General features: G+C 33.4%; 1 protein-coding gene across 1 annotated transcript in view; it reads left to right on the forward strand.

Moving 5' to 3' along the window:
- LOC129806726 (protein dachsous) overlaps window positions 1-27,125 on the forward strand; it is a 113,353-nt gene that overhangs the window by 80,500 nt on the left and 5,728 nt on the right. Inside the window, exons 10-13 of the mRNA XM_055855498.1 lie at window positions 1,525-1,897; window positions 17,396-18,522; window positions 22,627-22,935; window positions 25,726-26,026. Of these exons, the coding sequence (XP_055711473.1) occupies window positions 1,525-1,897; window positions 17,396-18,522; window positions 22,627-22,935; window positions 25,726-26,026 (2,110 nt within the window). The remainder of the gene's footprint in view (window positions 1-1,524; window positions 1,898-17,395; window positions 18,523-22,626; window positions 22,936-25,725; window positions 26,027-27,125) is intronic.

Here is a 27,125-nt window from a genome sequence, read left to right on the forward strand (position 1 = left end):
AAATTATTCTTAATACATTTTAAAATTAATAAAAATATAGACATAGCTTTGGTGCCCTATTTCGGCCACCTTCATTCTCATAGTTCCTTGCCCTTCGGGGATTCGCCCAATATATTTTTCACGTCATCTCGTTTGTCGAAGCTACATTTTTTGTTATTCTTTTGCATTGTATACTCTCTAGAGTACGTGAAATCTAAAAGTTCATGAAAATTCGAGTAACAAAAAAGGTGGCCGAAATTGCAAACTGGCCGGAATTTGGCACACTTACCCTATTTCTTTCATTTAGTTTTAAACAGTATTAATTTATTGAATTTTTTAAAAAAATATTTTATCAGTAGACAATAAAAGTCTCATTTTAAACTAATTTTTTAGTGAAATAAATTTATAAAAAAAATCTGATCAAATGCAACAAAACAAAAAACTTCAAACTGATATTAGTTTTTTTTTTTAATAATGGTTCTTTTAATCTTTGATGTTCTGAACTAAAGGTTTTTGTTATTTGAAGGGGTTGAAGGACGTGACTCATATACGAAATCCCCAGGCAATTATCTGAGGAATAATTTCACAGAACCTAAAAATAACTCTTCAGGTTTAATAAATTGATTTTTAATGGGACCGGTAGATTTTTCACTGAACATGTTAGTATATTATTTATTATTAATCGTATCGGTATATTATATTTGTTACAATTCAAGCATGTTATTGTATATCCTGTGCTTGAAGAATCTGCTGATCCTAGATTGCCCAGGAGCGTGTTTCCCGCAATGTGGATACTTCTTCCATGCTCTGAAGTTTTTGGGCAGAAGCGATATATTTTTATAACGTTAGGGGAAAGTGCTCTTCCTTCGAACGTTCATGCCTTCGAATAATGTGAATTTACTTTTATTATTCCTAAGAGACTTACACATTTCTAATAAATATTAGTTAGCTTAGTATCAATTGTTGATAATTCCGTGATAATTTAGTGTAAATATTTTACGGAAAATAAAAGAAATTCACATTATTTGAAGGTATGAACGTTCGAAGGAGAGCACTTTCCCCTATATAATAATGAAAATGTCTTTTCTGACATTTATATCTTTCTATCGAGTGAGACTCGTACTCACAACTGTGAGTCAAACCGGTGATCCATCCACACAAGAACCAACGATCTTGCTTATTGCGCCACTGAGATCCCCAGAAATATAGAAATTTTATTTTATTATCAAAAAAGATCATCACCATTATTATCCAAAAAAAAAATTTAGAATACTATTTTCATAAAGGCAGTATAACTAATCCTTAAACGAATTTTAAGATGAAGATTTAGCTGAGTGGCCGAAGGTCTCTAAACTTTGAGCGATAAGCAATTTTAATAATTTATCAAAATGTAAAGGATCAATTAACCTTATCCTTAATCCGTATCAGATACGGGAAATTATTATAGTCAAGATTATAATTCTTCATAATTTCAATAATGTTTCAAATATTAAAAAAATCATTTGAGCATGGAATTTGTAATTTCAACCAACGCTTTTTTTTCAGGTGGAAATATCGGTAACAAATTCAGCATTGACATGCATACTGGTGAATTAACAGCCCGTCCATTGGATCGCGAAGCCCAGTCGCGGTACACAATTCAAGTGACTGCCCAAGATCGTGGTTCACCGATCACATATCATGGTACATGCAATATATCAATAGCTGTTGAGGACCAAAATGACAATGATCCACGATTTGAATTGTCGAAATATATTGCAACGATTGCCGAAGATGTGCCAATCGGCACATCAGTACTCACCGTAAGGGCCACGGATGCAGATTTGGGCATCAATTCTCGAATTGTCTACTCCCTGGCCAATGAGACACAGTGGCTGTTCAGCATTGACAATCGGAGTGGACTTATAACGACGGCTGGGTGAGTTATTTGCATATTGTTTGCTATTTTGGTGACTTTTTGCCATCTTTTGTGTGTCTCATGTCCCCCCTTAATTTTGGCGCATTATGCACACAATTTCCCATTGTAATGTCCATGAGATCGAGTGCAATGTTTTAAAGTGGAGTATGAGGTGCTACACTGAATGAAATAAAAAGAAACTGTGGAAGAACCAAAGGGTTTTCTGTTGGGGAGAATTTAAATTCAAATATGGCAAAAAGGAGTTATAGGCAATGCACAAAAACATTTCACATTTATAATTTTTTGAAAATTTTCATATGAGTAATCATATCACATCATATTCATATGAGTGATATGATTAACACTAGAGTTGCATTTCATTCATTCTCTAGCACGCTTTTAGGATATAAGCAGGGGCCCATCAAGCCTAATAAAAAATGAAGCTATTTTTCAGTTCTTTGTGTAAAAACTTTGCAGATATTGCACTACGACTGAAACAAATTTTCTCCTAGTTCTTGTATTATTTCGGCGAACATTATGAAATATGTATTTTAATATAGCTTTTAATGCACGATTTCGAAATATATCCGACTGATATGTCAATTCTCTTTAAGAAGAAACTTGCCAATAGTCTTCAGTGCCTCTATGCAAAAATGTATGGAAAAATGAAATGTCGAGAAGCCCCTTATAGAAGCTATTCTATTGAAGGACAGGTATTAACTAGGAGCAATTGAGACACCTTTGAATTGGAGTACATTTTAAAAGGGATGTTTTTTTTTAAGAATTAAGGCTTATCATAACGTAATTTTGATACACAATTGGTTAATGGAGCTAAATTATATCACAGTTAGGTCCAGTTCCATTCAAAAATAGGAGAAAAAAGCCCAATTTTGGAGGTACCCCATTTCAAAGGTACCCTACTTCCCCCTAAGTCAGGCATGAGAACGATTAAACTCGTGCTTCGTACCATATCGATGTTAAAAATAATCTTTTCATAATAAAGATTTATATATCGGAATAGTCTGAGACGTACATCGTAAAAAACTACCCTTAAGAAAACGTTCAAGTTCTTAGAAACATCTCCTTAGTACACCCCTGGCTGTAAAGTAAAAAATACCCCTATTAGAAGCTGAACGGTAATTAAAAACGAGTTATTGAATTAAGTTATGTCTCTTTCTACCTGAATATCCCAAACTTTAAACATTTTTAACCAGGATATTTTCCAAGGTGTTATTCAGTTTGTCTTAGTTCCTCGACTAGAGCACATCTTGAATTTCTAACTCTGAGTTTGAATAAATTTGTTAAGTGAATCAGTGGTATCTGTTTTTTACACTACTAAAGTGATTGTACGAGAAGCATCTTGTGAATTTTTACATTAAGAATGGCGAATACTACCCCTCAACGAGTTGAGTATGGGAAAAGACCCGATGTGACATTCATTTTCCCAAATGATGGAGACGCTGTTTTGCTCGCTGAAAGACACCATTTAGCCAAGAGTAGTAAAATATTTCAGAAGCAATTTTCTGCCTCAACAAATGATATCGATGGAAAAATTGTGATAAAAGATATATCTTTTGATATATTCAGTCTGTTACTTCAGCACATCTACGAGGGCAACGTTACAGTGAACAGTGAGAATTTCAGCGAAATTCTTTATGCTTCAAGAAAATATTTCATATATGATTTGGTGAAAATAGCTATAAATTTTATTATGATATTTATAAATTACAACAATGTAATCGATTACTTTGAATTTGTCGATATGTTTGATTTATCATATCTAAATGATCATATCAGAAATGTTATTATAAAAAATCCTATTGATATTATCGGTAAACTTACTAAATCGACCCCTCATATGAGAATTTTAAAAATTATTTTGGAATCTGAAGTGTCTTTTCACAAAGAATACGAACTCTATGACGCAATTAGAAAAATGATGAGCAAAATTGTGGACGACTCGGTATACAATATTGAGGAAAAGATGAGAAAGGAATTTGGAAAGATGATATATTTAATACGTTTTCCAACAATGAGTACTGATGAGTTAATCAATTGTGCAAAACCCCCATCTCTTTTGACAGCACAACAAGTAGTTGATTTACTTCTTTGGAAAAATGTACGAATTCTTACCGAAACTATCGAATTGTTTTGCACAACGCCAAGAGTTATGATAGAACAGAATAAATGTAAGCACTGCAGTAATCCTTTTGTAGCACTCTCTTATAATAAAAAGTGAAAAATATTTAAAAGAAAAACCTTGGAAAAACCATTAAAAAGATAATTATATTAAGATTTAAGACTGTATATATTTTATTTCCTAATTTTGAAAATAAGAAAAACGAATGAGATTGTTATGGATCATATTAACACTTCTACAAAATTTATAAAATTTAAATTAATATACTATAGTAAAATACAACACAATAACTTGTTAATATACCTCTAGCAAAGCAATAAGTGTCCAAAAATTCTATTCCATCATTGTAGTAATATTTTTCTATATGACTTAAAAATGTTTTAAGAAAAAACCATAATGAATAAAATAAATAATATTTTTGGATCTAATTATTTTGTCTCAATAGCTCTTTTTCATCAGTAGGGTATAAAATCTTTAGAAAGGTCATAGGGGAACCTGGGAAAAAGATGCAATAAAAAGAAAACGAATAAAAGTAGATATCTACATTGATAAAAATAAATGGATCACCGAGGATCCTTTTAGTAGTACAGTAGAGCCTCGCTATAGTCCATATTTGGTTCCAGATTTGACACTTGGGTCGCACTAAAGTCTTTGTCATTTTTTAAAATTATCAACGACTTTTAGTATTGAAATTTCTCGACGGTTTCCACTTTCTTTGCGATTGTGGTACTTGTCCTCGCTCTCTTCATTATAGATCACAATTATCACAACTACTCAATGAAGTTTGCCAAAAATATTAAAATAATTATGACAACATTGCATGTCGCGTACTAAAAAACATAACCTAACTTAAAATCAGTGTTTTGAAATCAACAGTCGATAAATTGTGGACTATAGAGCGATGGCCCATAGCGGGGTTCTACTGTATCGATTTTTGAATTCATTATAAACGAATAAAAGCAATGAAAATGCATCTTTGGTGTTTGTTCAGATGAGGGAAATATCGTCTGTTGCGTCGACTGTTGTGGTCTCTGTATTTCTTTTGTGTCAGCATTTCACGCAAGAGGCAACGTCTGTATCGTAGCTTGCATTAAATACAGAAGCAAAATGAAGATACTACCACAACGGTTGATGCAACTGAGAATATTTTGTGATTTTTACAATAGCATTAATTCTATCGTGATAAATCTGCGCTTAAAATTTGGAATTGGATCAATATAGATTAATATGATCCTTTTATTTTTACCACTGCAACACGATGAAAGAGGTCAAAGCATCAAATTTTAACTTTAGACAGCTTTGATAAACCTCCCTAAATGATCAAGGTTTTAAATGTTTCCAGCATATAACATTGATAATACACTGAGAGAAATCTGAAAAAAGTTAAAATAACATTCCGGAAATGTCAATTTTACCCTGTAGTATTGATCTGAAAACGTAGTAAATATTACCCTTTTTAGATGTATTATGGGTTAAAGTTACCCTTCTTTCATGTTGATTTTACCCTTAAAAGGTGTAAAATTAACATTGAAAAATGTTGATATATTTTTAAACCTAAAAAGTGTTAAAGTAATGACGAAAAAAAGTTAATCGTAGCCTCTTTTTTTTTTCTCAGTGTAGGGAAGGCAAAGTATCCCTGGCTTTGCGAAGTGCTTGAACTCGTATTTTAATGCCGGTATTTTACCGGCATTAGAATACATAGCCCGGCATTAATTCATAGTTGATTGGAATCGAGTCAGGCTTGTTAAAAATTCCAAAATCATTCCAATGAGCCCAAACATGATACCACTCGGTTGAGAAATACGCTCTCTAGCGCTCTATAAACCTTTGATCTTCAAAAACCATAATATCATTTATTCTTTTTTCCTTGTGAAAAAAAAAGTATTTTAAATCCGAAGGTTTAATTAAAAGTGAATTAGCGAAAAGGCGACCCAGTTAGTGCATGCTGACTTATTTCAGTATTATCAATATTTTATAAATTTTCTTTAATATTTTTAATAATTTTTTTATATTATGTTTCTGAATGAAACAGTGAATAATTCTTTGGATTTAGAAGAAGTGAAAAAGAATTTCATCAGTCCAAAAACAATCGTTTAAGTAGCACTCTTCGGAAAACGATCCAATTACCCCACCTTGCTATACTGTGCTCTTTGTGGAATCCGGCCAGTAAAATTATAAAATTTCGGACCCCTATTTTAAAATATTATGAATTAGTAAGGGTTTACATACTTACTTGAAGCTGCAGAGTACGAATCCATTCAAAAATGTCTCAAGTGTTTTGGTTCAAGAACTATATTTCATAAAAAGACCATTAGAGGGAAAAGTATAAAGGATCCTCATTAACTTTATTTCGAGTGACTTATTCTGCAGTTTGCATTTTCTGCATTTCATAAAACAGTGTTTCTTGTGTTCAAGTTTTGTTCTTGTGAAATATATCGCTCCTTGGAAATTACAAGGGGCCAACTCAATCTGAGCCATTTTTCAGGAGACAGCATGAAAGATTCAACTTTGTATAAATAATTATTTCAATTAAGTATGTTAATAAAAACAATTTAATTCTTTTGTATTTGTATGAGCATTATTATAAACATCGAAACATACATATTTTTACCTTTCAAAATATGTTTTTTTTTTATGAATTAGCTCTTTGTCATTCTAAATGATGCGCAAATTTTCATGAAATTAGAATGACACGGGATCAACTTGTTTGAGTTAGTCCCTTGTTTCACAAAAATTTGAACGATAAATCTATTTTGTGCCCCTTGACTTCAAACAAAACCGCGCAAGCAATCATAAAGAGTAAAATTTTGAAAAACTTTTCTAATAACGAAATTTATTGACTCATATCATCTGAAATTTCATTAAATTCTCTGTCTGAGTGCACTTAAACCTCAAAATCGCCAAAAAGTGAGTTGGCCCCTTGTAATTTCCAAGGAGCGATATATAATATTCCTTTTGTTACATTTTGCCCCACATACTCTATCTACAGAAGTATCATTCACAATCGTAAGTCCTCAAGTTCAGAGTCTTTTATGATGCCTTAAAAAGTGTTTTACTATGATCATAGAGATTAACATTGCTTGGTGACGAAATTATATAATTTGCAAAAATAAAAACAAGATTTATTGACGAAGAAGCATCAAGTAAGGAGTCTGGGCAGAAACTCCCAGTCCCAATGCATATTTTGCAGACAATACCATGGGGTAGAATTGATATTAGGTTGGGAGGAAGAATATGCAGAAGTCACTGTGTGTCACCACATGTCACATGGTGGAGGATGCGAATATCCTCAAAAGACGATCCGACTTCATCAAGATAATTAAATAAATATTCAGCTTGGAGTTTGACAATGCCAAGGTAAAAGAGACAGTGTGTGTGCTCATGGATTTTTTTTATGCTGCCATTCTCCATACGCAAAAGCAAATGGAACAATAATATGGGAATTGGGGAGGACAGGGGTAATATTATACTGTCTTTGGAGAAGCAGAAAAAGTCGACGATCAGTGACTTGGGAATGGGATGAAAAAAAATGAAGAAATAAAATTATTGTCGGCGATCGTTGCGGTTGTCGTTAAAGTGAAGTTATGTTATGAATGCATTTACATGCGTTTTATTTTTGCCAAAATTGTAGAATGGCATTTTGCATAATTTGCATATAATAAAACCGACTATACGTCGAATGGTTGAATTGAAGCAGCTTCTTTTCTCCCTTTGTGCCTATACAGCACCCAGTCGAGACTCTATCTTCGAAACTTCTGTCTCTTTTAACCCTCTCTTTTGCCTCTGTGGACATTTATTATTCGAATTCTACAGGAAGAAAGAAAAGAAGCAGTTAGAATACCCAAGATTTTTCAAAATCAAAGTTTCAAATGATTTCGACAATTTTACAAACTTCATATTTTACAAAAAATCAACCGCTCTATATTCGATTTAGCTGTAATAGAACGCAAATGGTTTGAGATAACAACTTTCTTGAAGGACCCTCTTCCGTTTTTATATAATTAACATAACTTTTATTTGCACCCTTAAACGATCTTCAAAATAGAGGTATAGCCCCGTTCCCGAAGGTCTCAAAATCCTAAACAACAAGCAATTTTATTGGTTTTTCAGAATCTAATAAATCATTTGCATCGAATAATCCAAAAATCTTGACTGATAAGAAATTAGAACAGTTAAGCGCTATGACTAAGCCTTCCGCTCTAAAAGCTTATTTTTTAAGAACATTTGAGAAGAACTTCGAGTGATTTTATTCTTTATTTTTAAAATATCACGAAAAATATGTTATAATACACACATCATTTAAAACCGGTTGTAAAACGGTAACATGCAAAAATTAATAAATAACGAAGTGTTAAAATGTCGCGAGGTTCTCATACTTACATGCACGGCACTTTGACTCATTAATAAAACTACTATAAATAATTATAACCAAACAATAGTGAAGAAAATAAATACTATGAGTCAAGTAGTTGAAGATTTCGCAAAATGTTTTTATTTGACCATCGTTTTTAAACGAATTAGGAGAACTTTGTCAAGTTTGACAGAGCTTTGAATTTCGAACAATTTTCTTTTATTTCTCAAAATTCCATACATTTTTAATTTGTCAAATTTAAAAGTTGTAGAGGAGGTGTTTCAATTTGCGAATTGTCTGGCTTGGAACACTTCATAATTTTCCGATATTCCTTTAACAAAGCTGACCTATTTTTTTTTTCAGGAAATGCATGACTTTAGTTATTTAAATATATTGCCAATAGGTCAGATCTTTTTAAGAAAAAGGGAAAATAGGAAAAATGTAAAAGAGTATGATCGAAGCCTGAAAGATTTCCTCTGCCATTCAAAAAAAAACACAAGAACAGTGCCCTTCCGCATGAAATGCTGCAGAAAATCCTTGGAAGAGTGAGAAGAGTTCCAAAAGGGCAAGGGTTTTCGAGAAAATTTGTGTCTGATATAGAGCACAAAGCAATATCTATATTTTTATTCAATTTAAAATGAATTAAAAATAATTTTAGAAAAAACAAATGTAATAAGTTTCTTAAAATTTCAATCTACTCAAGAGGAAGTTACAAAAAAAGTTGTATAAAATAATGCTTATCATTTTCAAACTTTGAGTATTGCGACTTATATGCAACATGTCCAAAATATAGTAGAGTTCCCCTACATAAATAATGTGTTTTCTTTTATAAATTCCTGATTTTAAATTAAACTCCGCATTATATTGTGAAGCTATAAGAGCAATCTTTCGAAGATCTTGTGCAAATTACACTGTTAGGCAATACATTAAGAAACAGCGCCAATTTTCAAATGGTTCATTAATCTCAAATTATGAATAAATCTGAAATTCAAAATTTTTCCGTAATACGATACTCCAAATTTCAAAAACTATTCAAAAAACTATTGTCACGATAAATTCATAAATTCCCACTTCATGAATATTTCACAGTCAATCCGCCAACTTTCTGCCCCTCTTTAGCTAAACAACTTTCTTTGGGGTCGAATTTCATTGAAGAGGAACATCTTCAGACAATCTCACTATTGAGATCGATGTTTTCTTCAATATACATTCAGGTGCTAAAATCAACAATTTACATCACCCAACATCTCATCCCACATGTCAGTCGTTGTTTTTCTTTTTTTTGTAGTTGTTGGTTAAACTTACCACAAATCTGCGGAAGTGAAATTGCAAGATATTGCATGAAGTTGTTGAGAGTTGGAGGAAAAACAACAAAATAACGAATAAAATATCGAAAATCAGCAGATTGTAATTTAGCTGTGAAGTCCCAATTGAATTGCCAAATATGAGCTTTTGGCCACAGATGTACAATAAAAGCGTGGAGCAAAAAAAATCCATGTTTTGCTGTACAACCTTGTTGACTCACCGTCTGAGGTTGAATTCTTCGCGGTGGATTTGGCCATTTTGTCCGTTATGCTGGGAGAAACAAGAGGTGAACATGAGTGATAAATTAGTCGATAGCACGACCACAAATACCCAAAATTCATCATCATTTGCATAAATTTGCAGATGAACCCCAGGAAGTTGTGTACTTTTGGGCTTTCTCGAATTTCCGTGTTCGATGGGTATAGGGATGCTGCACCAAAGGGCTATTAATTAATAACAAAGTGGCACATATCATAGAGGAAAACTAGCAAGGGAACTACACATTTTCGAAAATGAAAGTTTTCACTGTAAAAGCTCTGAAAATTTAAACAAAGTGAATATCACTGGACGTAATTCGCCTTTAAAGCCAGAAAAGGGCTTTAAATGGCTTTAAATTTAAAAGGGATGCGATTTCAGAACATTTACAACACTGAATACGTGTTCTCTAGAATTTTTTAAAAGACTGTTTTTTTCTTACTGATACAAACTTAAGTAAAATTTGCTTATGTACGTACATAATAAAAAGAATCTGCTCATTAGAGTTTAAACACATTGAATACCAAAACTGGTTACTGCTTGAACTACACAGAGAGAGAGCAGGTTATATAATCCCTCGATTTCGAATTATATTTATATTTCGACACCGTACCCTTAAGGGGTCACATTTTGGTATAATTTTGGAATAATAAAGTTTCGAGTTTTTTGACATCACGCTGTTTGTCCATCCGACGGTTACTACGTCTAGGGACTCAACGGTTAGATATAGATAATTGGGACGTTCGAGAACCCCATCATAAGTCGACCTTGGGACCATTAACATGCCCCTCCTCTTGCCCTTCAAAACCATTTTTTGATATGCTCGAAAATGCATCACGCGATTTTCTTAATTTCTGGGTGTGTTTTAGAGATTACTCAGGCGGACATTTGGTCCTCATACGAAAATACCGGTGAATCATTCCCAGTAGGGGAAGGTAATCTCCCTTCGAACGTTCATGCCTTCGAATAATGTGAACCTCTTAAGAGGCTTACCCATAATTGTCACATAATTATCAATAATTGATAATAAGCTAACTAATATTTAATAGAAATGTAAAAATCTCTTAGGAAAAATGCAAGAAAATTCACATTATTCGAAGGCATGAACGTTCAAAAGGAGAGTATTTTCCCCTAACGGTTTTTGTATGTGAAAGGTCCTTGACAGACTTACGACTTAAGCCGAGAGGCAGCTTAGTAGAAAATTATGGAAAAGTAGTTTAACCATTATTTCGAATATAATTGCGCTAAGCCGTCTTTCGACTAATCCTCTTGGTATGTCCAGGCCTTAAGTGCAAAAAGACTCTGGAAAACGTATTTATCAAGCGAATGGGGTTATGCTTGGGCTCGTTAGACAGCTTTTAAAATTTCTGAGAAGTCTGAAGTGGTTCTAACCTGTTCGGAACCCGTTATGAACCGATAAGAAATTTTTTCGTAAATCAATTCTATTAATTTTAAACTGCCATTTGAGTGATTTATGAATCAGTTTAAATCGGTTAAGAACCGATAAATGGTAAATGACAAGAAAATCACTTTTGAGGTATAGCATCTAATTTACGAGCAAGAGCATTCTGCAAAGGATGGGATGCCTTGCCACCCCTTTTTTGTAAAATGTTTTAAAAATTTTAGCCAATTAGAGAATATGGTAATTGAAAAGTAAGAAAGTTAGCAAAAATTATGCCACTTTCATTTACAATGTGTTAAATATTTGTAACGAATAGGTCTCATTTTTATAATTACAATCCCCCTGTCCAAAAGGAGAATCCCATGTAAATTTGCAACAATTTAAGTTGTACAGTGGGCGCGTAAAGGTGCTAAAACAAGCAGAAACTTTGGCACAGATTCCACAAATATCTACACAATTTGCCGGTCTTTTTGAATTTTTCCATGTCCATTGCATGTTATTGTGAAAATCTCAGCAATGCTTTTCAATGGGACAATTTAATTTCATCTTCAACAAGACCGCTTCTATTGTGGAAAAAAACCCACTGCTGTGTCACATGTTTGTCATTTTGGCCAAAGCAATCTTCAGGAGCATTATTGTTTTTCTCAATCGATCTCAATTTTCCAATTCTAAAAGATGTGGAGGGAAGGAATTTGCATGGGTACAACCTGGGTTGGGTTTTCTTTTATAAAAGCACGAGTCTTTTTCCAAGATTCAATCGCAATGCTAGGAGTCATTTCACGTCTTTTTTTTCTTCTTCTGTGGCAGCACCATGGATATTTTATACCCTCCTGTCAGGGCAACTCAAAAGCCAACTTCTCTTGCAACTCCCTGATGTTGGCGGAATGCTCAAAAAAATGTGGCGTTGAACAATGAGGACTATCATTGGGCCTTTTTTGCATATAAATATTGTCAGAATCCACTCCTCCATTCAAGAGGAGTCCCTTCATCAGATAAACAAGCCAATTTTATGTTGCATGTCACTTTCATCACAACAAACAATTAGTCGCCAAGTATGAGCACAAAGACTTCCATGGTATTTGCTATTTGCAGCCTCCAACCACCCTGATCTTCAGAGCAAAACCTCCGGATGGAACTCTATTTAGCCTATGAAGTCACATGTGATTAAGCCTGATAAATACACAACTAACGTACTCCAAAATGTCACATAGAAACTCAAAGAGACAAATAAGTACATCCTTGCTTCTTTATTATTATTTAAATGCAACAATTTGTCATCTAAGACATTTTTCACCTTTTGTATGAGCACTGAATTGTTCGTTAATATTAACGTGGACAATGCTTAGGTATTTGCTGAAACAGGTGAAACTCCTACGGCGAAAGAGCGATTAAACATGGTTTTATGGGATTCTCAGGAGAAAATCTTTTACAGATGAAAATGCCGATCGTCTGCCTCAAGACTGGATTTAGTAAAGAAGTTAACATAAATTCTAAACATGCCGAATAGCCTTTTTAAAATAACCTAAAATTAACAATTTTTGGGATTATCTCTTCATTAAGCATAATTTAAAATTAATTTGAAACACTTCAGGTAAACGGATTTGGATTACATGACCCGATTTTAATTTAAAATTATGAGAAGATTTCTTTAAGAGATCATATCTGCAATACGAAAGTAATTCTGTGCGAACTAAAAGAGGTTTTGCCTTAATTGTATGACATGGATTCAAATGAAATTTATTGATACCACTAAGAATGCAATGCGGGCTTCAGATCGAAGGTTCAATCCCATTTGCAAATGTGTCTAATTCATAAAATATAAGTAAAAGTTGTGAATTATTTATAAAACTTACATTTCCTATTTAAGAGTCTCAGAATGGCTCTAACTGAAATTTTATAGACAAACCAATTGTATATGAAATGGAATAAGTTTCTGATGATTTTCAACTCAATAGTAGATTGGATGTACCGACTGAAAAAAATACTAACGCACATTGGTTATCTTGGTTTCTTCTTCTTTTCTCATTAATCGAACGTTTCGTAGAGTTTTTTTTCTAATCTAAAGTCTACAAAACATATTTCTACAAGCTTTAAAAAGAATAATCACCCAAAAAGTCCATATTTTTGTAGATTAATATTTTATAGACTTAAAAAAGGAGGTAACGACCTTCAAAATATCGGCAATAGACGATATAAAGGAGAAGAAGTCAAACACTAAATTCGTTTATCACTTGTCCATGCAGTGGTCCAGGTCAAAATCCCAAAAGCCAAAACCCGAAAGCCAAAATCCCAAAAGGCAAAACCCGAACGCCAAAATCCCAAAAGGCAAAACCCGAACGCCAAAATCCCGATAGCCAAAATCCTGAATGGGCCAAAATCCTGAAAGCCAAAATTCCAAATTCTTAAAAGTGGCATAGCTCTTTCCACGATTGCACTCGCGCTTGCTGGAGGCAAAAGGAAATTTCTGTGTCTTGGGAAAGTATTCTACACATTATCCTCCATATAATTTATAACTTTTCAGGATTTTGAACATACGGGATTTTGGCTCTTTCGTGATTTTTGTTGTCGGGATTTTGGTTTTCGGGTTTTTGGATGCCTCCGCCCTGTACATTGAATTGGTTTTATAAATTTCATTAGTACATTTTATATTTAATGCTCTGCTTTAAAAGGCATTACAATGAATCGATTAGCTTAATTTATAGTTGCTTCTTTCTTTAACAAATAAATTAGTGGTTTAGTTGTAAAAGTCCTCTAAGACAGCCAATGATAAGTCTAATAAGGTAGTAAGAATCGAGATTTGTCTGTAAAAAGGATATTTTCTTCATACTAGTTTAAAAATTTTCGGTTGGGGTTTATTAATTCTGTTGGAACAATTCTAAAAATCTTCTTGTGTCGTTTTTTTCAAAACGATATAGAATTTTTTAGAAATTCTCGGATATATTTTAGAAATTCCTGAAACTTTTCGGATTGATTTAAAAAATACAATTATTATGTACTTAATTTAGAAATTTCCGGAGTGATTGTAGAAATTTACTTAGATCAATTTTTGAAACCCTCAAAGTTGATTTTAGAAACGAAAATTTAAGTTTATAAATTGTCAAATATATTTCAGAAGTATCATTGAATCAATTCCGCCACTTTTTGGGTTTGTAAGAAAAATAATTAGAAAAATTAACTAATTTGAACAATTTTGCTTTTTTAAATTCAAAAAATCTTAAACTCAACATTCTTTCTCACATATCATTAAATTTATCTTTTTTATCTTTAATCCTGGAAGAAATGGAATACCGTGACCTAAAAAATATTTCCATTAATTACTTATGGTTAAACTGTCAGAAAGATGACATCTTTTTTTTGAGTTGAATTGACTCTTTAAGTACCCACCATTTTAAAATTTTCGAGCAAGAAACAGTTCAAAAAATATTGAAATTTGAGTTCTGCTTTAAAGATATTTTTTACGAGATATTAATTTTGATCAAGTTATATGAGTTATATTATTTATTTTATTTTTTATTTTAATTATTTTTAATTTTACATCTTATAACTTATTTTTTATATTTATTCCTTTATTTTTTTATTATTATTGTCTATACATTATCAAGTTATTTCCATAATAATTTGGATCCAAATTATTTTAGCGTCCGCCGTTGTCTAATACGGGCTTCAGACCTATGGCTAGACAAATGGCTTAACTGCTCTAATTTCTTATCAATCATGATATTTTGGGAAAATTTAACTTAGAATTGGAATATAAAAGATAAATAACCTAGGCTCTCAAAAAGCAATTAAATTGCACGCTATTTAGGATTTTGAGATCTACGAGAACTGGGTTAAACCTTTAGTCCGAAGACCGCTTAAGCGTTGCTTACAAATCTTTGGAACAAAACGGTAGTAAACTCTGTCTTGTAGCAATATAAAGTACTCACACCGGAATATACTGGAGTGCACTCCATCGCCAACCTCTCGGAATATAACCCCTATTTCTTATTCCTCACGAATCGAGCTTCTTCTCAGCTTCACGATTACGGCGTTATCACACTTGCACATTAACATTTTAATGTGATTCACATTAATTGTCGCTTGTGAGGGTCCATATATCTTATTTGTGTCTTTAAGTCACTTATTATTTGGAGTTTTTCTATTTATTGATAAAGAAGTGGACTTGGCCTGCAAAAATAAGTTTAAATTTACCTAAAGCATAAATATTTTTCACAAGAAAAAATTAAAGAGATAATCGCATTAATTTTTCGCATTAATGCTATAAATCAATTTATATCAAATTTTGCGGGCCAAGTCTACCTTTTTATCAACAAATAGATCAAATTTTGAATTTAAAATAATTCTAACACACAAATTACACATTTGGACTCTCACCAGCGACAATTAATGTGAATCATATTAAAATTTTAATGTGCAAGTGTGATAACACAGTAAGGCTGACTAAGAAACCGATTCGTACGCGCCTTTGCGGTAGGATGGGTACAGTTTACTTAGAAGAGTCTTCGTCAGGACGGCATTTGTCCCTCTAACTCCTTTAGGCTCAACAGTTCTACTACAATCTCAGGTTATAATCATACGTGTTACAAATCAATATACTCGTTACATTTTTTATTGAATTCTCCAAACTTCTTTTATTAACAATTATCCCTCCCAAGATAACTTTAATGTAAATCGTGCTTGACAGATATGGAGGGGTTTCCCGAGATACTTATATCCCCATAAAGTATTTAATAGTTCAACATAGTATTCAGAATGCAGAGCAATTTACATACTATGTAGCACTGTGTTTAGTACCTGAACCATATAGGTGAATGATATGCCATCTCATGTTGCTGATCGTGAAACTATTTGATTTGTGCGAAATAGTTGGGAATACACGTATGTGAAAGTGAGATGGACTATACAATTTTATGTGTGCTGATAGCATATTGAAGTATTATATAAATACGATCATCTTTTTACAACCTTTTAAATGGTTGCATAAATAAGTGTTTATTTGTTGTACCATCAATTGGTTGGTGGACGGTATTCAAGCCATGTGTCTTCTGCCAAGAAATTGCCACTATTCTTGTCCTATCTTGTCGCACAGTGAAGAATAACTTAAAACATTTAATTGATGTCGTTATATTTCAGTTAGTCTCTCAACACTGAAAGGTCATTAGTCATCATATCAGTCTTGTATAAGAAGCAGGGGGAAGGGGAAAGCCTTTATACAAAAGATTGCTTATTTTTTCAATTATTCTACCATATCACCATCTCAGAGAATGATCGTTTAACTATCATCCTTTATGAGAATTTTATGTGCAGCACTAAGTCATTTGATATCCTTTCGAGAAGGGGTGTTTTAGGTTCTACTGCAAAGGAATAAAACTACAAAAAAAAAGAAGAAGAAAGGCTCGTGATTAGATTGTCTGGAAAGAAATTCCATTTCAATAGCACGTCTCTAAAAATGCAATCTGGCTTCTTTTCTTTTATATTTCAGCACACTCGCAAAATTGTAGTTATTTTGTTGCAAACTGTTGTAAAAACCCATTAAAAGACCCATGAGAGAGGGAAAAATACCATCTTGGGTATATTATTGTCTTCCAAATGGTGGTCAAACACTGACCACATTGAACAAGACTGTTGAACTCTTTAAAGGAATTATTGATTCTTCCACATTTCCATGCCAGACAACTTATCATAAACAAACTGATCCAAAAAAATTTGATCTTAAGTGGAGGAAGATTGTTGATCTTGCACGATCACGATCACTTGGGCGATGGGTGGAAAAATTGAGAAATAATTGAAATTTCTCTTGGTATGAGCAAACAGAGGCCGCACCAATTGTGCAAATTAATAGGCCAAGAGTGATTGGATTAATTGCAACAGACATGAATTTTAATATAGAATTTGATCGATCAGTTCAACCTCTTGAACACTCAATTCACTTTAAATCATTGCTTGATCTCTTGTTGTCCCAATTATATCAGAAAACCTGCTGGTGTATCAAAATTAGAGAAATTCCAAGTCCTTGAACCACTTGAATAACCTGTTTTCTTTTTTTTATTTTTTGCTAAATTCCAGGCTTTTTGATCGTGAAAAAGAAAATGTATACAACTTCATGGTTGTGGCTACAGATGGTGGGAAGTACGATGCAAGATCCCAAAAGGTTCCCGTTCAGATCATAATCGATGACGTCAATGACAATAAGCCCGTATTCGAGAAGTATCCTTTTAAGGGTCACGTTGCAGCCCTGGTACAACCGGGTCAGACTCTACTGCAAGTCTCTGCAACGGACGAAGATCAGGGAACTAATGGTGAGATCGTGTATAGTCTCATCAATGATTCAACCAATGGCAAGTTCAGAATAAATCCAAATACGGGCTCACTGAGCGCTACCCAGAGTCTAGCGAGTGAAAACGGAAAGCTTCTGCATCTGGAAGTTATTGCTCGGGACAAAGGTAATCCCCCTCAGACTGCCATTGGATTGATTGAGCTGCAAGTTGGAGATATCCCACCAGGAACTCCTCACTTGCGCTTCCAAAATGATACTTATGTAGTGAGGTTGCCAGAAAATGGAGTTTCAGGGCAGTCTGTTGTCCAGTTGAATGCTGTTCGGAGTGATGGTCGTCGTCAGAGAATTATCTATAGTATAGGGAGTGGTAATGAAGATGGGGCCTTTACAATTGATGCCGCAACGGACGAAATTAAAATCCACAATGCAGATCGGTTGGATTTTGAAAGATATCCCAAAGGTTTGAAGTTGATTGCAGTGGCGAGAACTGAGGGAAACCCAGTCCTGTATGGGTACTGCGAAGTTAGGGTACTACTTGTTGATGAGAACGACAACGCCCCAAGGTTTACGCAGCATCAGTACTCAGCTGCAGTGTGGGAGGGAAACAACAAGGGTACTTTTGTTATGCAAGTATCAGCCTATGATGCCGATCAAGGATCCAACTCACGGATCCTCTACCACATTGTTGATGGCAATCACGACAATGCCTTCATCATTGAGCCGGCTTTTAGTGGAATCGTAAAGACAAATATCGTGCTGGATCGTGAGATTAGAGACATGTATCGGTTGAAAGTGATTGCAACGGACGAAGGTGTTCCACAGATGACCGGAACAACGACAATTCAGGTGCACATCGTTGATGTGAATGACAATCAACCCACATTTCCACCTCACAGTATCATCAGTGTGAGCGAAGGTGAGTTTCCCGTTTCGATGTATATATAGCTATGACTCAAAGAGATGCGCAAACTCCATTTGAGTTGAGCTCAATTCTCACCCAAAGAGGGATCACCACATTGTGGCTTAGTTTAATTAAAACTGAAAGGCAAAACGCGGTTTCCGAAGCACCCGGAGAATACTTTAAAATAAAATTAATCATAATTTATTTATTTATTACCATCCATACCACTCTCTCAGGGTAAGAATGAGCAAAAGGAAGAAAATGACGAGAATTTGTTGTACACTTTCAATGACTCCATGTCGGTTTTCTTATTTTATCGTTCGGGCAATTTTCTTCAACCGGTTGTTCACCAAATTTATTTATGAATTATGAGACTTTTTTTGCCCTTTTTTTCATCAGATCGTTATTTTGAATTTTGTGTTGCTTGAGATTCTATAAGTTTATTCTTACGGAAAATATGTTCTATTTTTTGTCTCATCTATAATCACTTTGGTCATATTTCTGTTACACGTTTAAGCAATTAACTTAAATTGAAAATTAATTAGCTAATTGTTTTAAATATTAAAAAAATACTGGTGATATGGATAAGTTTGCTTTTCTATTAGGTATTGTAATTCCTTTCTAAATTTTGCTTCTTTTTCTAAAGATCAATATTATTATAGATATCGTCAGTTAAATCAGCATTTGTCGTAACTTTCTTTTGACAACTTTTCAGGAGACGAAATTTTCAGTTCAACATTATTTTTCTTTAAAATGATCCCCGAATGCGATACTTTTGAGTCAAAATAATAAAAGTGGCACTAATAAACTGTAAGTTAACTTGAAAAAATCTTCATAAAATGATTTAAAAGCTGAGATATTGAGATATATGTTAGAAGAAACACAATAATATTTTATCGTAACTTGCATCGTTTATAAAGCCGTAACTTCTAATGTATGGAGATCTTGGAAGTTACGACAATTTTCAAAAACACATTATATCAATTTTAATTACTCTAGTGATAATGAGTGCCTTTATTTCACTAAATTAGTCAATTAAACTGTGGCCCCTGTCCCTAAAAGCTTTTATTTCATAAATTTTATTTAATAAATTTTGTGCGCCACGTCGCTTGTTTTGTTTTGAATTAATGACAGATGGGCAGGGATTTTTCCTCACTTTTTTCTCACAAATATCGAATTAAAATGATTTAATGTTGCATTATTCGTACTGTCTTTGGATATTTGGAAGAGTTTGTGATCGTTTTATTGAGAAATTTTACATTTTTGCTGCAAATTACAAGCCACGCAAGTGAGCGAAAGAAGATACGGCAAATGCTGATTAGAGCAAATTTTGTATGAAAATTTGTCGTAACTTCCCCAAAAATGGAAGTTACGACAAATTCTGATAATTTTTTATTAATTAAGGGCACTTACGATAATTTTTGTTTAAAATAATTTTTAATGGGCTTATAAATGTTTCTTTTTCTCACGTGCGTTTAATAAACAAAATTACGCCGATTCTAAATATGTATATATCCCAAATGGATATCGGATTTTCGGTGATCTAACCTTTTCAATTTTTTTTCAAAAGAAAAGTCAAGAGATGTCTGAAGATCTTTTAAAAATATTATTATTTTCACCTCTTAAGACGTTTTGGAAATTTATATAAGGTTTCTCATTTCACTACACAACACGTGCCTAGGACTTTACTTAGGGCTAGAGTGTGCGAAGACTTAAAAGCCTTCCTTTATATCTTATGTGGTTTTCACCATTTCAACGGATTGACGCAAATTCTGTTTTAAGCCGTCGTCGATCGTAGTAAAACGAGAACTTAATACGGATTTCCCTACCAGTATAAAGAAGGAAATAATAGTCTCAGAATCGTCGTAAAAGGTGAAAAAAAGAGATTCGTAAAAAGTCTATAAATCCTTGTTTTGACTTAACTTAATAATCTATAGGCTGTAAATTCACTTAAATGAAGTGTTTCCTATAATAAAAAAAATCATACTTTATAGTCAGTCCTTTAATTCATTCTGAAATGTCGCTGACACTAACTTCCTATATTTTATGATGGTGTAGGATTGCAAGTTAAACCTTTGATATATTCCTTAAAAATCTAACACTGGTACAGACATGTATTCAATTGGTCAATTGGTAATTGAATCTTTTTTCCCGGAATTTATTTTCAATCTGTTCGTTTATCTTTTACCTACTGAGCACAAAATCCCATAATCTAAAAGGACCTCACATGGGTTTCTATTCATTTTTGAAAATGTATCTCTCTAAATTTGAAATGTAATGCACTAAAAGCATTCCGGTCAGAAGAAGAAATCTAGGGTGAAATAATAACTTTTCGATACTATCAAATCGATAGTGTCGATAAATCTATATCTGTTAGATTAAGTGATTGTCGACTTTTTGCGCAGTGCCGAACCATTCATTGTGACATTCTTAAAAGAATGTGGCTGTTGATAAATATCTGTTGATCTGTAAAAGTACAGCTCTGTGAAAAAGTAAGATCTGTGTGTAAAAGTAAGATCTGTGAAAGTACAGCTATCTGTGATAGCTGTACTTTCTGTTGATCACAGAAAGTACAGCTATCGTTTAAATATTTCAGAATCGATAGTGAATAGTATCGAAAATAAGTCATCATGTCACCCCTGGGGTAAAATAATAACTTTTCGATACTACCGAATCGATAGTTTCGATAAATCTGGGGTGACATGATAACTTATTTTCTATGGTATCGACAGTCAATTCTGCGGAATTTAAACGATAGCTGCACTTCCTGTAACTAATATAGGTATTTATCAACAGTATCATTCTTTTAAGAATCTTGCAATGAATGGCCCAACAATCCGTAAAAAGTCATTATTCACTTAATCTAACAGATACAGATTTATCGATACTATCGATTCGATAGTGTCGAAAAGTTACCATTCCACCCCTGTATCTTGTAGATTTAGTGAATGACGGATTTTTTTAAAATATTATTGGATCATTTGTTGTACCATTCTTAAATGAATGTGACTTGATGAATTCTTATTAGCTACAAAAAGTGCAGCTATCATTTTAAGTTTTTAGAATCGACATCTACAGTGGATACTGTCAAGTTATTATGTCACTTATGATTTTGAAATTTAGGCAAACTTCGAATCAGGAATATTCAAAACATCCGCCCAATGGTTATGAGCTCGACCGAAAATGGCGATTTGAATTGTAGGATAGTAAAAAATTATAGCATAATCAGTTAATAATGACTTTTGAAAAAGATTTCTGCTCTAGATGACCTTCATTTCTGAATTGATTTTGCCGCTGTAAACTTTTTTTTCATTTTCAAATAAAAATGAAGCATAATTTAAAAATATGGGACTGTTATTATACATTGACACCTGCATATTTTCTTTAAGAACGTCACAATTAACCAGACGCTCTGTAACATTAAGTATTTAATTCGTCATGCTAACAATTATGGCTTGCAAATTAAGTAAGCTCAAGCTCATTAAACTTGGTATTCAACAATTATATTGTATTCCTATTAGATAACTATAAAGGAGCGTTGTTGGGAAACATAAATTAAGAGATATAGAGTCTGACTCTTTGTCTCTCAATCCTTAACATCATCCGAAACATATCTCTATATATTGGCTTATTGATGGGTATTTAACCAAAAGCGCATCCCACACATGGTATAATATATTTTGTCGGACATTGTAACATTGTATTGGACCAAAAGAGCCCAATATACAATGAGGTGAATTTTTGCATATAAAAGTCATGTGTGCAGTGCAAGAGGAAGAAATTATACACATAAATATTTGCGGTGTTATGATGAATTTTTTCATGGGTCACGGGTCAATTCGCAATTACAGCGTTTACAGGCGCGATCACCTCGCGAGCTTGTGTATTTGGGTAGAGGAAGAGGCAGGGCCTGGGGTAGATGATATCGTTGGTGCTCGATGATCCTTCGATTTCTGCGGGTGGGACAGTGTCGAGGTGTATGAGTTTATGGACGTTTCCGTGATTTATGGCTACATTATTGCCTTCTTACATCCTCCTGGCATGTTAATACACAATTTCTTCTACTCTGACTCACAAATTGATCGTGGTTTGTTTGTATTTCTTCTTTGGGGTGCCCAGGAATTGAATTGGGTACAGTCTTGACGTCCATCACGGCCAATGATGTAGACACCAATCCCGCACTGACTTACACCTTTGTGGACGAAGCTTCCGATCCCGATGCCACCAGCATTTTTGCCATCGACAGATTCAGTGGCAAAGTGATCCTGCGCCAGAGGCTGGACTATGAAACACGACAGGAGTACCAATTGAAGATCAGTGCATCCGACACATCACACCTGGCTCAAACAACCCTCACGATTCGTGTCACTGATCAGAATGACAATGCGCCCATCTTCCAGCAGCCAGCCTATCACACTATATTGCCTGGTAAGTTGATATAAAATATTTTATTGCAACATTCTTGCCATAGATCTGTGCCAATTGTAGTTTCCTTATTCTTCCACAATCGTGCTGAAATTGACAAATCTCGTGGTGACTCTTGCCACCAATTCTATAAAAGACAAACGATGATCAAGACACCTTCCTTACTTACCAACGACCAATAGATGAATTTCAAAAACAAATAGGGTAAGTGTGCCAAATTCCGGCCAGCTTGGAATTTCGTCCACCTTTTTTGTTCCTCGAATTTTCATGAATTCTTAGTTTTTACATTCTGTAGAGGTTATACAAGAATTAAGAATATAATATTAAGAATAACAAAAATGTAGCTTCGACAAACGAGATGACGTGAAAAAGGCATTGGAAGAATTCCCGAAGGGCAAGGAACTATAAGAATGAAGGTGGCCGAAATAGGGTACCAAAGCTCTGTTTACATTTTTATTCATTTTAAAATGTATTAAGAATGATTTTAAAGTAAATAAAGACGATAAACTATCTACAAGGTTCTAAGCAACACTCCTTAAGTAGAAGGTATAAAAAAATCAATTTGTATTTAAAATATTACATTTCAAACTTGAGACTTTGGCGTTTGCATGCAACTATGCCGAAATTTGGCACACTTACCCTAATAGGTAGAATTTTTTTTTTTTTTGTAAATTTTAATTATTTCAGTGGACTTACACTAAAATCTACTAGCAGATTCAAATTTTTACAGTTTTATAAGTCGATTTTATACAATATTTATACGATTTATCAAACAAAAGGATGTTCTGAAAAACTATAAAAATTTCTTTAATTAACCAAATATTAACAGAAAGTTTTCATATTATGCAGAGACCATTAAGGCAGCAAAATAAAAGCAATTTGTGCTCTCTCTTTAAAATTTTTGAATCCTAAGAACGAGTCAACTTTTTACTCATTCATGAATTTTAAACTGTTTAAAAAATAATGAAAAGAAATACTTAGAATATTAAAAAAAAATCCAAATTTTTCACTTGATAGAGACCAGTACGGTAAATTAAGCTAATTCAAAACCTGCTTCAAATGGAAATTTTTCGCTGCTCCAAATGGAAACGTCACTGTTTTCATGATAAATACAGTACTAAATTATTATATTTATAAATTTTCTATACCTAAGTTTCATTATTTAGTTAATTTTGCTCGAAATAAAACAAAAGTCCATTCATATTCACTAATTTTAATTTGTTAATTTCTCAGAAAAATTAAAAGTGTGCCTTTTCACCATTGCATTTTTCATCGATCGACCATGTTTTCCAATGAAAAACACTATTGTTTTGTTTAACATTTATGTCATATTTCTGGATAATTTTAATCAAATTAAGTGCTAATCTTTATTTTTAACGGTACGTGAAGTTTTCAAATGAAATAATTACCTATTTCGTGAACAAAGAGGGTTTTTTCTGAAGTGTCTGCAAATGCTTCAATAGGAAACCCCGGAAATATGATTTTTGTTGGAGAGATTTTCTTATTGTTTTAGATGGGAAAGGAGAAAAAACCAGGAATAAGAACAAATCCTGCACCTGGAAGCCTTTCGTCGCGGTTTCACTTAAACTGTTTGTCTCCAATTAGAAACTTTCCCTTGTCTCCATTTGCATTAATTTATTTCCAATAGAAGCATTTTACACTCTCGTATTTTTCTTGTATTTAAGAAGTTTTCAAATTATATCTAAAGAATTTTCACTAAACAGTAACATTCTAGAAGAGTCAAATAGTAAATTTATGTAATTTTCTTCAGAAAAAATATGAACTTAATGTGTTGAACCTTCTGTCAAAGTTAAAGCGTCTGGAAATGGTTTTGAATTAGGACATTTACCCTAAATTAAATTGAAAAAAAAGCGAGACAAATAGTAGAAAAAAAGGAACATTAATAATGGTTGACAAGACAACAAAGAAGGGTATTAATGACATAAAGTGGCTCATCTTATTGAGTCAAATGGATGGTGATCTGGAGGTGCGAGTCTGGGCAATTCATGAAAAATCACACTAGATGGTGAAATCCAAAGTGCAATTCTCCACCTTTAAGAATGAGATGGGTTGTTTGGAATTAAATTACATTGCGCATGTTTTTGCCAGGGAAAACTGCTGGTGGATGCATAAAATGTGGACAAGATGAGAAACTGCATGAGTTTGATTCTTAAGCAATCGTCTTGCATTTATTGTAGGGATTCATTTATTCTCTCACATTATGTGCAATTGTATTTTCGTCTTTTGATTGTTCGACGACCAAGGGTATGGAATCTCTAAATGGTAGTGACAGTTACAATGGACGCGATCGTATGGTGTCACTGACGATTAGTTTCTCCCTGTCTCGACTTTTTGCTTCTTACCAAGAGACTCTATTTCTTTTCAATGATTTTTCTTTTTTTAAATATCATTTTATTTTTTGTTTTTATTTGAGACCCTACGAAGACCGGTATAAATTGTGGTGAATTGTGGTTGAAACAATTCCACGCGGTGAGAGATATGCAGATGCTTGAGTGTTAATCATTCAAATGACCCTGCCAAGTCAATCAAATCCAACTGCCACTATTGTCTTTTTGCCCTCTTCTCGCCTGTATGCATACCTAGGAGAGGCAGACCAATGTGTAATTTGACACGAGACCTTGATCACACATGATCACATTCATCAATAAATTCTTCGTCTTTTTGCCTCCCTCCCCAATCCATACCACAAAAGTCCAATCAACTCATGGACTGTCTCCAGCGATATCTCACATCCAAACATGTCATCCTCAATTGGTGATCATTCTTTTGCAGACGAAGTCAACAATGCCGAATTGGAAATACTCACGGTTAACGCCACAGATGCAGACAGTGAGGTCAACGCTAAGATCAGATACTCCATTGTTAAACCAATATCTGGCTTCAGGATTGGGGAATCTTCAGGAATTCTCTATGCTAACACCTCACGCATCCCTAAGCCTTTGAGAGAAGATATCCAACTCACAGTTGCAGCTACGGATTCAGGAAATGTACCCCTAATGACTACAACAACTGTCCGCATCCACGTCAATTCCAATTCTCACGCAAAACCGCAGTTTATGCAGAATCAATACAGGTTAGTTGAGATAATATTGAACCTTAACATCAAAATCTTAACTTGGTATATTAATATTAACAGTTGATTGTTTAGTTGATTTGATGCATATCTTGTAAATCAACAGTTGAAATATTCTTTTCAATAATTGTTAATATACTTAATTTGTTATACTTTTCACAAATCAACTATCAATGGATCGCTATCATCAGTTGATTATTTAGTTATTTTTTTGTAAATTTTATAAATCAACTACCCCTAAATCCTAATCAACAGTTGATTTCTTAGTCGCATTGTTGTAGATTTCATCAATCATCATGTAGTAAATTGCTATTATTTTGATTATTTTATTTGGTTTATAATATTCAGTTATCATCTATAGTCACCTAAGTAGAAAAAACACAGTATAGCCTAGACAATAAAAGCAAAGGTCAATCTGAAGCTGTTTTAAGACTAGGGGAAAGTACTCTAGGTTGGACCACAAATATGAAGTTCAAACTTGATGAATTTTTTTTCTGGGAAAGTCGAAAATGAATCCCAATTTTCATTACACCGAAAAAATCTTTAGCTAATTGAGATCCCATGATTATATCATTTACCATTCAAAATCCCTTAGTTTCTTTTTATGAGGTAAATAAAACTACTACGTCGATTTGGTTCAAGGCATGGTACAATTTTTGCCTTCGTATGTGACGGTACATGCCTTTGAATCTAGAATTTTCTCGGAAAATATTTCTATCGAAACACTAAACAATCTATTATTCATTAGACTTAGGTCTAATACACTCACTGAAACTATTACTACAGAGAAAAACGCTGACAAAAAGAATCTTTCCCAATTTTTCTGAAATACTGCTATTCCAGTAGGAATAAATTGTTGGAAAAGCCATATTATCGATATGTCAAGCCTAAAATACGACTGTAAAAAGAGAAGGGTGATACTTCATGCCATTTTGAAGTCAATAAACTGAGGTTATTTTGTTTCCGGAAACAAATAAAAACAACATTTTGGAAATTGTTTCTTAAATCATATCAATCCAAATGTCTTGCCTTTGTGTGATCCTGCAAGATCACCATGGTGAGCAATGAAATAACTCTAGCCACGTACCGATTTGAAGAC

Source organism: Phlebotomus papatasi, chromosome 3 (assembly GCF_024763615.1).
Source record: "Phlebotomus papatasi isolate M1 chromosome 3, Ppap_2.1, whole genome shotgun sequence".
NCBI lineage: Eukaryota > Metazoa > Arthropoda > Insecta > Diptera > Psychodidae > Phlebotomus > Phlebotomus papatasi.